We start from the raw sequence: 15,162 nt of genomic DNA, 5'->3' as shown, positions 1-15,162 counted from the left end.
AAATGTGATAGATGACAACCTTTGAATGAATAATTAATTTAGGGAAACCATTAGTGAAAAATAAAATCAGTCAATAAAACGTGCAAAGAAAGTTACATTTTATTACATGTTTTATGGGTTGTTTTAATGTAGCTGTGGTCATGGAGGGCATCTCCATCATATCAGTGGTGGATAACAATATTTGACACAATAAAGCACCAATATCAGTCCAATTTAATTGGCCTGACATGAATACATGTACTGGTATACAGTTGATGTATACTTTCATAGACATAACGTTCTGAGCCGTGTACCAACCTTTCTTTGTTTGTGTGTCTCTCTCTCCTCAGCGGCCCAGCAGCCTGATATCTGACAGCTCAGTGGAGCCCGTCCCGTCTCCCTCTGCCTCGTCCCGTTCCTCCTCTTCCACTCCCTCTGACGATGTCACATCCTCAGGAAGGGATGTCAACACCACCACCTGTACAGCCAGTGTATGATACAAAGTGAAGAAATCACATTAGTCCTTGGCTCTTCGACATATATTGTTTATGAACATGCAGAGCTCTCTCCTTAAATTAGAATCTACAGAACCAAGGCTCTGATCTGACACATCCCATAAGTGTTCAGGCAGTGAACTGGATGCCCAATTTGTCAACTCATGTGATGTTTACTTGGTGCTAAACCCTAACCCTAACCTCAGCATTAGTTATATCAGTTCATTTATTGTACAGCCTTTGTCTTTATGGCATGGTATATTCTTGGTTATGTTCAGATTCTCTGTCAAATTTCAGCTCTTTAGTGTTAAATTACATTGCGTAAAATTCTCTTTTGTTATATTGTCTCCTGAAAGCTTGCTGTTGTATCAGTGTATCTACACTTTCACTGCTGCGTTTATTGCATTGAAGGGAGCACAGTATTCTGTGTCCAGCCTATCATCTGAAATTCATATTCATCACAGATGAATATCTCTTATATTGAGCTAATATGAGTAATATCCCGTCGACTTATTGCAAAGCAAATGATGAGATTAAATCAGTCGGCGACATCAGTATTAGCATCTGACAATTATTCTTTTACCAGCTGCTGTCTACCTTAATGTGAATCACGATCGCTTTGTCTCTGTCTCTCGCTCTGTCTGTCTGTGTGTGTGTCTCTAGGAGCTGAAAGATTACCCAGTCTATCCAGACCCCAGCCTGAAAGCATTTGAAGGAGCCACACTGCGCTACGCCTCACTCAGACTGAAGTAAGACACATTCACACACACACACACACACACACACACACACACACACACACACACACACACACACAGGTATTCTGTATGAGCAGCTCACCTGACCCACCAGAGGTTATGTGGCCACTCGAACACTTCAGATGACCTCACAAGAATCATTCCTTGCTGTGATCTGATAAAGAGAGTTATGTTTACAGTGTACCAGTCTGTGAAATCTGATTCGTCCCATGTTTCCCCGCAGCCCTCCAGCGCAGCTCGAGACAGTGGATCTAAACAGCACCTGCACAGATCCAGAGGCCATGGTAAGAGCCTGAAAGGAACATACTGTACATTACAGAGCATACTGTGTACTCATGTCCAAAACCAACATTATGGCTCTCCTGCCAAACTGGTAAACTGAGAAAAAAAATAAAAAACAATTACCTGCCCAGATTTTTTTTTGGTGGCTAAAAAAAATTAATATAATTTTTTAGACGCTGTGTGTGGAGCCAGACAGCCAGTCAGGAGTCTGTTGGATACATTGGTTTGAATTTGCTGTTTGTGATTTGATTGGGTGTTGGTCAGAGAGAGCATATGGTAGCCAGCAGGGACAAAGTTTGAAATCATGCAAAGGAAAAACCTTGTTTAATACAAAGGCAGTCAAATGTTGTTTATTAAAAAGTTATCAGTGTAGAATGTGGCAAATAACCATCAAAAGCAAATAGTTCCTGGAGGAGTCACCCAGTAGGTGACAGGTTCAGGATGAGCTCTATTCAAACACTCCCCTTTATAGGACTGGTTAGCAACATAAAGCGTGTAATGCGTGTTTCCCCGAGTATTAAATCAGCCTGGCCCTGTTTGATGGGTGAAATAAAAGCCTTCGGTGTGTTTAGGTTTTGTTTGCAATGACGCAATGGTCCTGCCCACTCCCTTCCTGTCCCGTCTCTGTCTCTGCTGTACTGCCACTCGGTGGTTTACTGGTGAACTGAAGGGTGCTCTATATGTTTCCAGCCGACATGGTTTTTGCTGCCCCCTTATGGAAGAATGACATATGACAGAATGGGATACTATGAGTCTTTTGAGTTCGAGGAAGGAATAATCCCTTCACTGAGGAGAATATTGTCTTTCTGAGCAAGAAAAACATAAGATAATATGAAATACTCCCAGAGAAATCAAGTTAGGGAGTGGAAGGTGGTGGATTATTTTAGCCTGTTAATTTATAGTGTGCAAAGTTCACTATAGTGTGTTTTATTCATCCTGTAATTAACTAAGCATCAGAAAAGGATAAATGGCTCTTAATTGCATTTTGTGATTTTGCCTCACTTCATGGATTCTGTGGTACAGCTTATGTGACTTCCCCTCTTTCTATAGTACCTATTCTTGCAGAGAATGGATTTTTATTACCTAAGAAATCACAAGTCAAGTGTGAAAAAAACCTGGGATATCCTGACATCTCAGAGGAACTGAGAAAATGAAGTGAGGTGCAGCCACAGACGTCAGGATGTGTGAGAGGTGTTAATGAGGAAAGAACCCCGAGAAAACATGATCAGTGGAGGATAGAGACAGAGACGGATGCCGTGCTGTGCTGCATGTTTGTGCGTGTTTGCACTGATGTGTGCTGCATGTTTCCCGGAGACTGTAGCAGAGCTTGAGAAATTAGCCTGAGGTTTTTCTTGGCAGGGAAAAGCACCTTTTTTATGGTGAAAATGGAGAGAAGGGTGGGTGAGGGGAGCGAGATGGGAGACAAGATGGTAATAGCTGCTCCCGGGTGGTTGGGAGCCGAGGGCGGTCTACACACACACACACACACACACACACACACACACATACACACACACACACACACACACACTATTACATATTTCATATGTTGTCTTGAACAATCGTACCAGCCTCAGTCATTGTTCTGAAGGCTGGCTTGTGATGGCGCACTAACTGTCACTGCTCATTTCCTGTAGCAAAATAAAAGTTGAAGAAAAACTTTTTGGTTTGAGTTGCTTTGTGGTGTGTTTATTCACAAGTGTTGCTATTTCTGTGACCTGTGACAGCTTCTACCTCCACCCTAATCCCGAGTCTTAACCTTAAACTAGCCTCCTTGAAATGTCCTCATTCCAGAGGTTGAAATTAGGCTTTTATGGCTAGCTGATGTAGTGTCAGTTTAATGTGGTGGCATATCCTGTCTTCCTTCAGTACACTGTAATGGAGTTGGATGGGTATTGTTCTGTGGAATTCAAACAAAAACAATGACACCCAGCATAATCCACAGCCCACTGAGGCAGAGTTGTGGTGTGAATTATTCCATGCCAAAAAAAAAAAAAAAAAAAAAAAAAACAGGAAAAACTGTTTCTGTCTGCACAAATTTGTACTTTTTCGCCCATCCACCTCTTGTATTGCGGTACAGAGAAGAGCACCACAAACTTTAACCCTCACAAAGTCACACAGTCTCTATTTGAATGGTTAGATTATACTACGGGTAAGTGGGAATGTGTGTGTGTGTGTGTGTGTGTGTGTGTATATATATATATATATATATATACATATATTTTATTTTTGGCAAAATCTTGAGGCTTGGGGAATGAATGTAGTCAGTGGAGGCTTGTGCATCATTGCAAGTATTTTAAGACAAGTGTGTGTGTGTGTGTGTGTGTGTGTGTGTGGTCTAGGTACTGCTAATGTTGAGGGGACTCGCCTTCCTTATGGGGACAAAAAGCAAGTCCCCTTAGTGAAAACCATTAATTTTAGGGTGAAGACTTGATTTAAAGGTAAGATAACTTTAGGGTTAGGTTAAGGTTAAGGTTAGGATTAAGGTTAGCATAAATCCCCATGAAATGAATGTAAGTCAATGTAATGTCCTCTGAAGTGATGGAAACACGACTGTGTGTGTGTGTGTGTTGTTGTTGTTGTTGTCTTCTCAGTCGTTCCCAGTGCGCTCTCTGGGCTGGGTGGAGATGGCGGAGCAGGACCTGTGTGAGGGGCGGAGCAGCGTGGCAGTGCACCACTGCATCCGACAGCTGTCCTACTGCAGGAGGGACATACGAGACTCGGCCGGGGTCTGGGGAGAGGTCAGTGTCCCGCTGTGTGTTTGTCAATACACAGATGGATAGATAGATGAGTGTGTCCTTGTCTTTGGTCTTACAGGGTAAAGGTATGCTGCTGGTGCTGCAGGACCGCATGCTGACTCTGGTCGACCCTGACGATCGCAGCCTGCTCCACTCTCAGCCAATCAGCAGCATCCGCGTCTGGGGCGTTGGCCGGGACCACGACAGGTATTTTGGCATTGAGTGTATCATTCTCCTTTCATGACCCTTAGTTCAATTGGCCCTGTAGTTTAATTAGTTCGATCAAATTACACTGGAGGCATGCTTGCTACTGTTTTAGTAATAATAATAATAATAATTAATGTCTTTTCTCACTTTGAATTCCTCAAATGACTAGGCGTGGGCCAGTATCAAATAAGATTCACTATTAATATTTGCGGTGTTACTTTCTGCATTATATACTTCAAAAAAGTGCTATCCTCTGCTACACAAGGGAACTTTATTATAGAAGTTTAAGCTTTATATTACACCATTTGATTATGGAGATGAGGAGTGCGAGTTTATCATCAAGATTAATTTGTTATGATTAATAAATCAATTTTTCTAGGAGGAATGGTGATAATATCAAATATTTGATAGGACAATGTCCCAATATTAAATTCTGGATATTGCCCAAGCATGCTAATGACCTCCATACAAATAAGCGCCCATGCAGACACATCAATAAAGCCACAAACGCGCACATAAATCTACATGCACACAGCATATCAAACAATGTAAAATGCATATGTGGAGTGCACTCACTGGCAGAAGCTGATTCAGGACTTTTAACTAATCACCAGAGAGTGGAATTGGCCTCATTATCATTTGATGCATATTTGCACAAACTGCATTCAGAACACCATAATTATGCTCATTGCACAAGGTTTTTTTTTCCCTGACGGTGGACCTGCGGGCCCCTCAGTCATTTGGCAGTGTCCCATGGTCTTAACCCCTCAGTATTGAGCTGACAGTGTGCTGAGGCTAGCACAGCTGCAAATGTGGGGGGGGACAAGCTAAAGCCTCATTGATATGGGCCCCTCAGGGTTTTCATCAGCCTGTATGGCAGCAACCAGTTCAAACACTCAGAAAGCCTAAAAATACTCGACTAAATAATATAATATACATACATGCATAAATGTAATATGTATGAGGCATACTGTATGCATGCCTCCGTGCAAGCGTATACTCATATGCACTCTACATTTATTTTCATTTACTATATATTAGCACCAGCAAGAGTCAGAACAACACAGCGACAGTATGAGACTTGAGGAGAAGAATTTGTGTCGCCACTGTCCAAATACTAGCGGTGGTAGATGTTGGCTGTCCGGGAGGCTGTCTGATCCTGATGTGTGACCAGCTGCTCTGGGATTGGGTGAAAATGGGGTTTAAAATAGCATCTGTGTAAGATGTTGGATCTCGCCCCACTCTCCCACGCTTTCGGCATCTTGGTTTCTGTTTTTGTCCTTTCCTCCCTGCCTCTCTTCCTAACAATCTCCCTTTTTTTGCTCTCTCTGTCTTCTAAGTGCCTTCTAACTCTCTTACACACAGTGTCCCTCACACTCTCCCTCCTTCCTTCCCCCTGTCTACCTCCTTTTTCTTTTTTCCGTCCGTGTGCATGAGTGTGTATGTGTGTGTGTGTGTGTGTGTGTGTCTCCACCCCTCTCTCCCCTTTTATCTCAGAGGACAGTGAAACTTTCAGTGCTTCTCTCTCTCTTAGCAGTAATGGATAAATCATGTAGTGGAAGAAAGAGGGTTGGGTTCTCTCTCTCTCTCTCTCTCTCTCTCTCTCTCCATGTCTCAACATCATCTCTCTCCATCCCCTCCTCATACCATAACTCTGCAGCCTACAATCTGTATGCTTTTGTATTCTTGTATTTACTATTTATGCATTTATTTATTCATTTATTTTTGTTTATTTATTTTGAATTTTGACTCTGGCGCAGGGCTCATGACTTTAGATGTATTCCGACTTGACTGGGCTGTATATGACCTTTAGGATATTTATTGCTGTGGGACCAGAATGCAGTGAATACCTTTGATAGCTGCACTTTCCAAGCAGCAGACTGAGCTACAAGATCCTTTGTCTGACAGAGTGTTGAGAGGGTGTGTGTGTGTGTGTGTGTATGCAGGGCAGAGTTTGTTTTGCCGGTGGTGTGTATTGCTTATTCCGGCCACTAGAGGGCACTCTAGGCAAAGTCTGTTTATTCAGAGTAGCTAACACACACTTGAATAAGAGAGACAGGAACACTGTGATGGCTTGTGGCTGTAAATTCCAGCCTCTTGCCGTGCTTTCCACATTATTGAGGAAAGATTAAACATTTATCTGAACCAGTGCAGTGGTGAGAGGCTGATACCGTTAAAGGAACAGTTCACCCAAAATACAAAAAAAAGAAGATATTTTTCCTCTTACCCCTTGTGTAGTTGATGCATTTGGATGGTTTCTGTGTGATCTGGTGAGGTTTCCAGTCTAATCTCCCCTCTCTCCCTTCACCCCAATACAGTGAGGCTGGACAGGTATTCATTCATGGATCTCGAACTGTCAAAAGTTTCATGTGAAAATCATATTTCCATAAACACTGACACTAATACCCTGCAAAATCCAGAGACCTTGGTGGGGGGTGGTGAGATTTTTGAGGGTTAGGGTTAGACTTGATACCTTGAAACTAAGGATTGAATTGACTGAATCAATTAATTGGAATTTAGGTTTTAAATCAATGCAAAAAAAAAAATTGTAAAACCGAGATTATCGCATATATTATCACACATATATACACACATGTTATGATGTCGTAATTATGATTTCACCAAGCAACCGAGCACTCTGTCAAAGAGGCCTCACTTCCCTCATCTACACAGAGACACATGCACAAATCACCAGTCACATGATCATGCCTCCAAAGATTCCTATTAGTTAGAAGTACTGGTAAGCAAAAAACAAGAAAAATCTAGATTAAAACTAGATTAAAAGCAAGGTTTTATTTTTTTTGCCATATCGCCCAGCTTAAATTGAAAGTATCTGAATATATAGGGGCACTAGAGGTGAAGTGGGATTTTTTTCTTGTATTTTGGTTGAACCGCTCCTTTAACAGAACTAGACAGTGACAGCGACAGAGACGAGGGAGGAAGTGCACGATTACTGAGCACGTAGGCTAGGAGAAAGACAGCGTGGAGTTTCAAAGTGAGGACGATGAGGATGGGAAAGGAAGGCAGACAGAGAGAGAGACTTGATGTCTTTTTATGCCGCCTGTTTGCATGAAGTTTAGTGAGAGACAAGACAGGAGCTCGCTGTGGCTCTCCCTCTGCTCTCTATTGCTCCATCCATCTCTCCCTTTGTCATCTTCCTTCCCGCTACCCATTTATCTCTCTCTTTGTGTGTACGGGCGCACGTCTGCGTATCACAGGAATACCCGCAGATTTGTACTCAATGTTCCCTCTCTCTCTCTCTCTCTCTCTCCGTCTCTCTCTCTCCTTCAGCTTGATTTAATATGAATGAGTCCCCCTGTCTCTTAAGCGGGGAAGCGATGAAGTCATGAAGCTATATCTGGAGCACTCAGCAAGTCTTACCACATGCACGCCTATATTTGAATGTGTGTATATGTGCATGCATGTTGGCTTGAATTGTTGAAGTCACAGGTCTATATCTGGAGCACTCTGGTGTGTGTGTGTGTGTGTGAGAGAGAGAGAGAAAGAGAGAGAGAGTATTTAATAGTGACTGAGTGGGCGTACGTGCGTGGTTTTCCCCCACTTTTCCAACCAGCCCCTCTCTCTCTCTCCTCTCTCTCTTTCTCTCTCCACTGCTCTGTTTGCGCTATTTCTACGCTTTGTCTCTAGCGCTCTTTCTGCCTCCCTCTGCTGCCATTGGCTACAGCGCTTTGCCTCTTCCTCTTCTTCTTCTTTCTCTTCTTCTTCTTCTTCTTTTTCCTGTCTCTCTTTGTTTGTCCCTCCGTTGTGCTCCTACTTTAGCGGGCGGGAGCAAGCAACGGGGATCCTTCCTGCAGGAGGACAGACAAAGACAGCGGGAGGAGAGGAAGAGGAGAGGATAGTCAAAAAGAAAAGAAACCCGGGGAAACCTCAGAGAGGGAGAGAGTGATCCGAAGCAGAGGGATATGGAGAGCCAGTGAGAGAGGGGAGGGAAGAAGGGGGGGGGAGGGAGAGGAGGAAGCCGAGGAGGCATGCTTCCCCGCTCACACTGAAAGACAGACGGCGGGACCTTGCAGAGGAGAGGACTCTCCCGTCCGGACAGGGGGCAAGCAACGCAAAGGAAGCAGGCAGACCGTGGAGGGAGAGGGTGAGGGGGAAGGTCTGACAGAGGGAGGGGGGAGACGGGAAAGCAGGGGGGAGGGGAAGGAAGGAAGGAAGGTAGGAAGGAAGGAAGGAGGGAGGGAGTGGAAGAGGAAAAGGACCCCCTGAGGAATAAAATAAGTAGAGGAAGAGGAAGAAGGGGGGAAAAAGGAGAGGAGGAGGAGGAGGAGGTGGGCAGGAAAGCGGTTTACCCCTGGGTACAGTGGCGAGGGGGCTGTAGCAATGTCACCGTGGCGACGGAGCTAACGAGACAAGGGAAGTAGTCGTCGGTAACGGGGCGAAGATGTCTGCTTGTGTGAGTACTCCCTTCTCTACTTCCCCTCCTTCCTTCCTTCCTTCCTTCCTTCCTTCCTTCCTCCCTTCCTTTAGCCCTGCATCTTTCCTCTTTGTCCAGTGCTGCCTCTCTTTTATCCGTCCACTCTTGCTCTTCCACTCTCTCTCTCTCTCCCTCTCTCTCTCTCTCTGTGTCCTCTGTTGATCTCTATCTGCCCTGTTTGTGTCGAGGCAGCACTGCATGTCTCCCAGACCTGCCTTCTTTCTCTACACATCCATTTTTTTTTTTTTTTTTTTACCTTTTACTCACTTACTCCTCAGCATCCTGCTGTGTGTTTCACTTCAGGCTGTAAATCTCCCGTCCCTCTCTCTCCTTCCTTCTCTCTCTCTCTCTCTCTTCCTCTCTTTCTCTGGCCGCTGTCAAGTGTGGGGCTGCAGACTGTCGGCAGCAGGTTAGCAGCCGGGGTGGCAGGAACATGAGCAGACGATCGGGGAGACACATGGCAAAGAGCGAGAGGGTGAAAGTGAATGAAAGAAAGAAAGAAGGAAAGAAGGAAGAGATGAAGTAAGCAAAGGAGGGATTTGGAAAGACAGGATTAAGAAGTCTGAGGCGGGATGTGCTGCAGGGATTTGGGAAGTGCGTGTCGTGGTTGTTTTGTAGCTGTTAGATATTACACTCTGCGTGTGTGTGTGCGTATGTGTGTGTGTGTGTGTGTGTGTTTGTCGGCTGCATTTGCATATTTTTAGAGTCCAAACATGCCAAGTGTATTTGACAAATTCTGACAAGTACTTGTTTGTATATAATTACATGAGGATGCATACTTGAATCAGTGTATGAGAATATGTATGTGGGTGTGTGTGCGTGCGTGTGTGTGTGTGTGTGTGTGTGTGTGTGTGTGTGTGATATATGTGTATGTCTTTACCGTATGCATATTTGGAGGTTCCCTCTCTTGCTCCCTCCCTGGGTATCAAGCGTAATAAGGCAGAGGAGGTGGATGAGGGATGAGCAGGGAAAACACCAAGCGAGGAAGAAAAAGGGCCACGGAGATGATTTACGGCACCGGGAGGCCACTTCCTACTTGTTGTCTTGTCCTTGGCACGCGACACTTATTAGGATTGAGACAACAGTGTTGAAAACGCTGAGGATCGCTGCCTCTGTGATGTATGCCTCTAACGGCGGCGGTGTGCGTTACCTGCTATTAAAGTGAACTAGTGTTACCTTGCTTCGCTAATGGCTCATCAGACGAGCGAGTGCGCACACACACACACACACACACACAAGCACACACATAAAATTCAGTGCAAGACGTTTCATTCATATTCATTAGTGGGCAGCAGTGGGACTCTGTTTGCTTATTCCCCCCAGCGCTCACTTATTTCCCCCCGCTGCTGACCTTCTGTGGATGGAGCTGGCATGTAGAAGAGAGGAGAAGAAGGGAGGAGAAAGGAGAGGAGAGGGAACATGTTCCTCCAGCATCATTAATATTTAAATCGCGAGCACACTGTACCAATCAGTTCTGTTTTTGTCAATGAGGCGCCTGAGCGGGGGGAAACGTCTCTCCCTGTGTTTGGTTATTTGCCGCTGCGTTCCCACATCGACTATAGTGGCAGTTTTCGCCGCTCCGCCAGTCCGGTCACGATGTCCCAGTCGGGTCGCAGCTCATTTGCTGATGTCAAGGCCCCTATAGCCGTAATTAACATGCAGGGGCCCTCCAACAAGTCCGCGGGGACGGTGCCAGAACACCTAGACCGACTCGATAGATGCCAGGGTGATTGATGGCCCCTCCGTCCCACTCCGGCGCTGATTTGAGCCATTGCAACCTCTCTCTTACCCCGCGAGTCATCGCTCCTCTTTGTCAGCTGCCTCCATCTACTCACAATTCATCAACCCCCCCCCCCCACACTCCTCCACATGTACGGAAAAAACACACACACACACACACACACAACTCTTAGCAGGATGTGACCGTGTCCGTCCAGAAACCCTCACTGTCGTTCTCCAAAGGGTCATTATGGTGGGAGGTGTCTCGCTCTCGCTCTCCAGCCAGCGGTCATAAGTCTCGGGCTAGGTGGACTGCCCACACACACACACACACACACACACACACACAGAATAACAAACACAGACATACGCTCAGGTATATAGAATACGCACACAGAAAAAAAGCCCTAAAAACACGCAGGCATACCCCTACATCAGCACCACCTCTCGCCTCCTTCCTTTGCTTTTACTTATTCCCCTCTCTCTCTCTCTCTCTCTCTCTCTCTCTCTCTCTCTCTCTCTCTCTCTCTCTCTCTCTCTCTCTCTCTCTCTCTCTCTCTCTCTCTCTCTCTCTCTCTCTCCCTTACATTAGCATTGTTAGGCACACCTGCTGTAATCCCTGTCTTCCTGACAGATTACTCCTACTGTTCCTCCTATAGATCCCTTCCTCCCACCCTCCCTCCTCACCCCACCAGCCAATAAATCTCCTCCCAATAAACCCGGCTCGTCCCGACCGCGGCAGGCGGCCATACGAGGCGAGGCTGATGTTCGCTGATCGCACAGGGCCGGACGCAGCGGGACGGCGGCGCAGCGACCGCCCCGTCTGTGGTGCGCCCATCTATTTCGGCTACAGACGGCAGAAGTGGCCAGAAAACTGTTGTGCTCGAATACATTTGAATACGCAGCGTGTCTGTATAGGGGGGGAGAAAGTTAAAGGGAGCGCTTGATGTTTTTCTTCCAAGCGATGTTTCCATTCTCGGGGCTGTTGAAGCATCTAGCGGCATAAAAGAGTGAGCTGGTAAAGTGAGCACTGCCTCATGTAATTCAAAACCAATGTCATATTTTATTCAAATGATTTTATTCAGGTTTGAGAGAGGATCTTTGAAGGTCCCGTTTTATTCACTTCCTTTGTTCTGCTTTCAAACGTACGACACGATCACTGCGTTTTTACCGCAAAAATAAAATCCACCTTAACAACCATTTAGTCTGAACTTCAGCATTAAAATCTTGTTTTTCTTCCGTAAAACAAAGTGAACAAATCTGTCATTTGGATGAGATAACCCCACTTAGGATATTTATTGAATGAATGCGAGGACTACAGGAAGTAGAGTCAACATTCTGGACAGTGATTAGTTAAAAACACTGTTTCCTCTAATTTTAGGAAGGCATACCAGAGTAATACCAGATTAGGTATTTATTTATTTGTTAAAATACCTTCAATAACATGGGATTATAATTCGGGGAGATTCCTTCAGCACGGCCGCTTTAAAGATGTCTCTTATCGCTGGTTTGTTTCTGGTGTGTTGAAAAGCCTCAGTTTGTGTGGCTCCATGTTGCCTGCTTAGAGGAAGTCTAAAGTAAGAAAAATGGCAGATAAATTTTCTGTTACTGTGTGTGTGTGTGTGTGTGTGTGTGTATGAAACATGCATGATTTATGGTACATGCAGCTAATTAGGTTGGGTCATACAATTGCAAACTGCACTGTGAATAGAGATGGGGATGACTAGAGACACTTAGTCCCCGTGCTCTCCCACATATTCTGTTTATCTCTCTCTCTTTCTCTCTCTGTCTCACGCACACACACACACACACACACACACACACACACACACACACACACACACACACATTAGAAAGATTTTGTGGTGTAAGAGTGATTTCATCGCACTGAAGTGACATCTCACTGAATCTTTGTCTGAGTCAAGAGAATATTGTTGCTCACACAGAAACACACGCACACACACACGCACACACACACACACACCAGAGCAGTATGATGTATAAATGATCAAGAGAGGAGAGAGCGGCAGGACATCTCACTCAGTCTCTCATCTCTCTCTTTTGCCCACCCACAATCCTCCTCTCTCTCTCCCTCTCTCCCCCTCTCTCTCTCTCTCTCTCTCTCCTTCTCTCTGCTCCCTCTCGCCCACCCACCTAGCTCCACTCTTAAATATGTAATGAAATCTTAGGAGTGTTGACACATGGGTACTATGTGTGCCTCCTCTCCTTGTTGCCCCCTCCCTCTCCGGTTCCTACATCTCTCAGACGGGATGCTTGGAAGAATTGGGTCAGCTTGCTGCAGGTACATAAACTGCTCGTGTGGATTTTTTCCCCCCCTTCTTAGTAAAAGACTGTTTCACCCTCAGCTTTGTAAACCCGCGTGTTTTCTCGGGAACGTTGCGGCGGCACCGAGGATGAATCGGACCGAAGCGCAGCTGCGGCTGTTAAAAACGACATCATTGTCTGCTTAAATCATACAGGCGGAGCTGTTTGCTGTGTACTCTGTTTAATACACCGTAGATAACGGTTTTATTTTTATTTTGACTCGATTTTGTCCCAGTTCTGTGCCGCCCCGGGCTGAATTTGTGATTGTGCGTGTCTGTCTGTTTGTCTGTCTGTCAGTGTGTGTTGTGCGTGTCTTCATGCCTCCATTTGTGAGTGTGTATGCACAGAGAGATAGGGAGTGTGTATAATGTGGTAACCAGTGATTTAGAGAGGAAGGGGCTCGTGTTGCCCCGCCCTGTAACCCCAAGTGCTCGTTTTGAGGCGCATCTCTGCGCTGTAAACAACTTTACGGAGCAGAGAGGTAATTAAGCAGAGACATTCGACATTAGGCCTAATGGCTGCGGGCCATGACTAATTCACCAGGTTGCAGAGGGCTTTACCCGCTCAGTTGTCACGCAAGCTTAAAGTACCCGCCACGGTACTCCAGCGCCACAGTCGAGGATGAAATGAGTTTTTCTCTTCTTGCTCTCAGCTGCATGAGATCCACAGTCCTGCAGTGGCGTGACAAAGTTCTCAAACCCTTTACTTAGGTAGAAGTGCTGTAATTTGAACGTCGTCCTTTAAAGGTATTCTGTGCACAGTTGCTGAGGGTCGATTGAAGTGAGGACCCTTTAGACTCAACCTACAACAGTGGGCGCTTTTCCATTACGTAGTGCCTGCTCTACTCACATCGGCTCAACTCTGTTTTCGTCCTCGGACTTTTCTGGATTTTTTTTTCTGTTGCACACGATATCGTGTGTGGCTGTGTTGACTAGTTTTTCCTCCTTTCTCCACCACATGAGCCTTCATGTGAACAATATTGGTGTAACTAAGAGATTTACTGGAAAAAAATATTTTTTTACAGGGATAGATGACACATCTATGACACAAGTTTTGCGAGTGTCACTTTTTGTATTTCCTGGTTGAATTTTCTCTCTGACCAATCAGTGGTCCGCAGCGTTTCACATCACATTTTAGTGTCTGCTCACTTGGAACCTCAACAGAGGTGTTTCCAAAATTAGCATCTGGTACTGGATACGATCGCAAACTTATGGAAAACCAAAAAGCGAGATACCATGTAATGGAAAAGCACCCAATGTGCAATAAGTCAGATGGTGAGATCCTGTTCCTTGTTTTTTGTTTTGTTTTGTTTTGTTTCTTGGGTTTTGTCAGTTGAGTCTACATGGTCCTCATCTCAGTCAAGCCATGGCAACTGAGCATAGTTCCCCTTTAAAGATGAGCTATGAAAAAACTGAGGACCATTTAGGCTTAGCTGACAAATAACATGAAATAAATACAGTGTGTCATCCCAGAATATTTGGTATTCTGCATGTTTTTTGTCAGTGGAGTATAAATGATAAATTATGATAACCATATAGAGTCAGTTATAACAACTTTGTATTTATTACACATTTTTTCTCCTCACTTCAGTCGACCCTCTGCAATTTTGCATAGTGCCCCTTTAAAAGTAAAAGTCCTGCATTGAACATGTTCCTTAGGTAAAAGTATGGAAGTATCAGCGGTAAAATGTACTTAAGTATGAAAAGTAAACGTATTAGTACGATTGGCTCCTTTCAGAGGGCTAACGTATTGATGCACTAACCTGTAAGAAGTGCTTTAATGTTACCTGCTCCATGTACTGTTAGCTTGTTTAAAATACAGTGTATCATATTTTATGTTTGGCATGTGAAAATGCATATGAATATGGTAGAAGGTTTATTTTAGACTGGGATTGTATTATATGAGACTTATTATATTAGATCTGTTTTCGTTTTTTTTTTTTTTTGTTTTGTTTTTTTTTAGATACATTCCTGCGGGACATGCACCCCAAATTTTCACTCACATTTACGCTCATGTATACATTGTTGAAATAGAAAGCACAAGATTTCCCTCTGAAATGTAGTGCGGTAAAAGTATAGTAAGTATAAGTAAGTCTCACAAAATGGGGATGTGCCACTATATCTAAAAATTGCACTTAAGTACAGTATGTGAGTATATGTACTGAGTTAAATTCCACGTCTGCATTTTTTAGTGTGTTTTTTTCCCGTTTTGTGACACCTGATCAC

The 15,162-nt window shown here is 44.6% G+C and overlaps 1 protein-coding gene across 3 annotated transcripts in view; it reads left to right on the top strand.

Moving 5' to 3' along the window:
- The window catches only part of apbb2a (amyloid beta (A4) precursor protein-binding, family B, member 2a), a 36,996-nt gene that overhangs the window by 5,648 nt on the left and 16,186 nt on the right, over positions 1-15,162 (top strand). For 2 of the 3 annotated variants that reach the window (XM_030061808.1, XM_030061807.1), the window contains exons 4-8: positions 330-470; positions 1,137-1,222; positions 1,455-1,515; positions 4,108-4,254; positions 4,331-4,458. In XM_030061808.1, the coding sequence (XP_029917668.1) occupies positions 330-470; positions 1,137-1,222; positions 1,455-1,515; positions 4,108-4,254; positions 4,331-4,458 (563 nt within the window). Of the gene's footprint in view, positions 1-329; positions 471-1,136; positions 1,223-1,454; positions 1,516-4,107; positions 4,255-4,330; positions 4,459-8,727; positions 8,873-15,162 lie in introns of those variants that run through there. The other variant, XM_030061809.1, reaches the window with a different exon arrangement.

This window comes from Myripristis murdjan, chromosome 10 (genome assembly GCF_902150065.1).
Source record: "Myripristis murdjan chromosome 10, fMyrMur1.1, whole genome shotgun sequence".
Taxonomy (NCBI): domain Eukaryota; kingdom Metazoa; phylum Chordata; class Actinopteri; order Holocentriformes; family Holocentridae; genus Myripristis; species Myripristis murdjan.
Note: the sequence above shows the minus strand (reverse complement) of the source record. Positions and strands in the feature narration are given on the sequence as shown.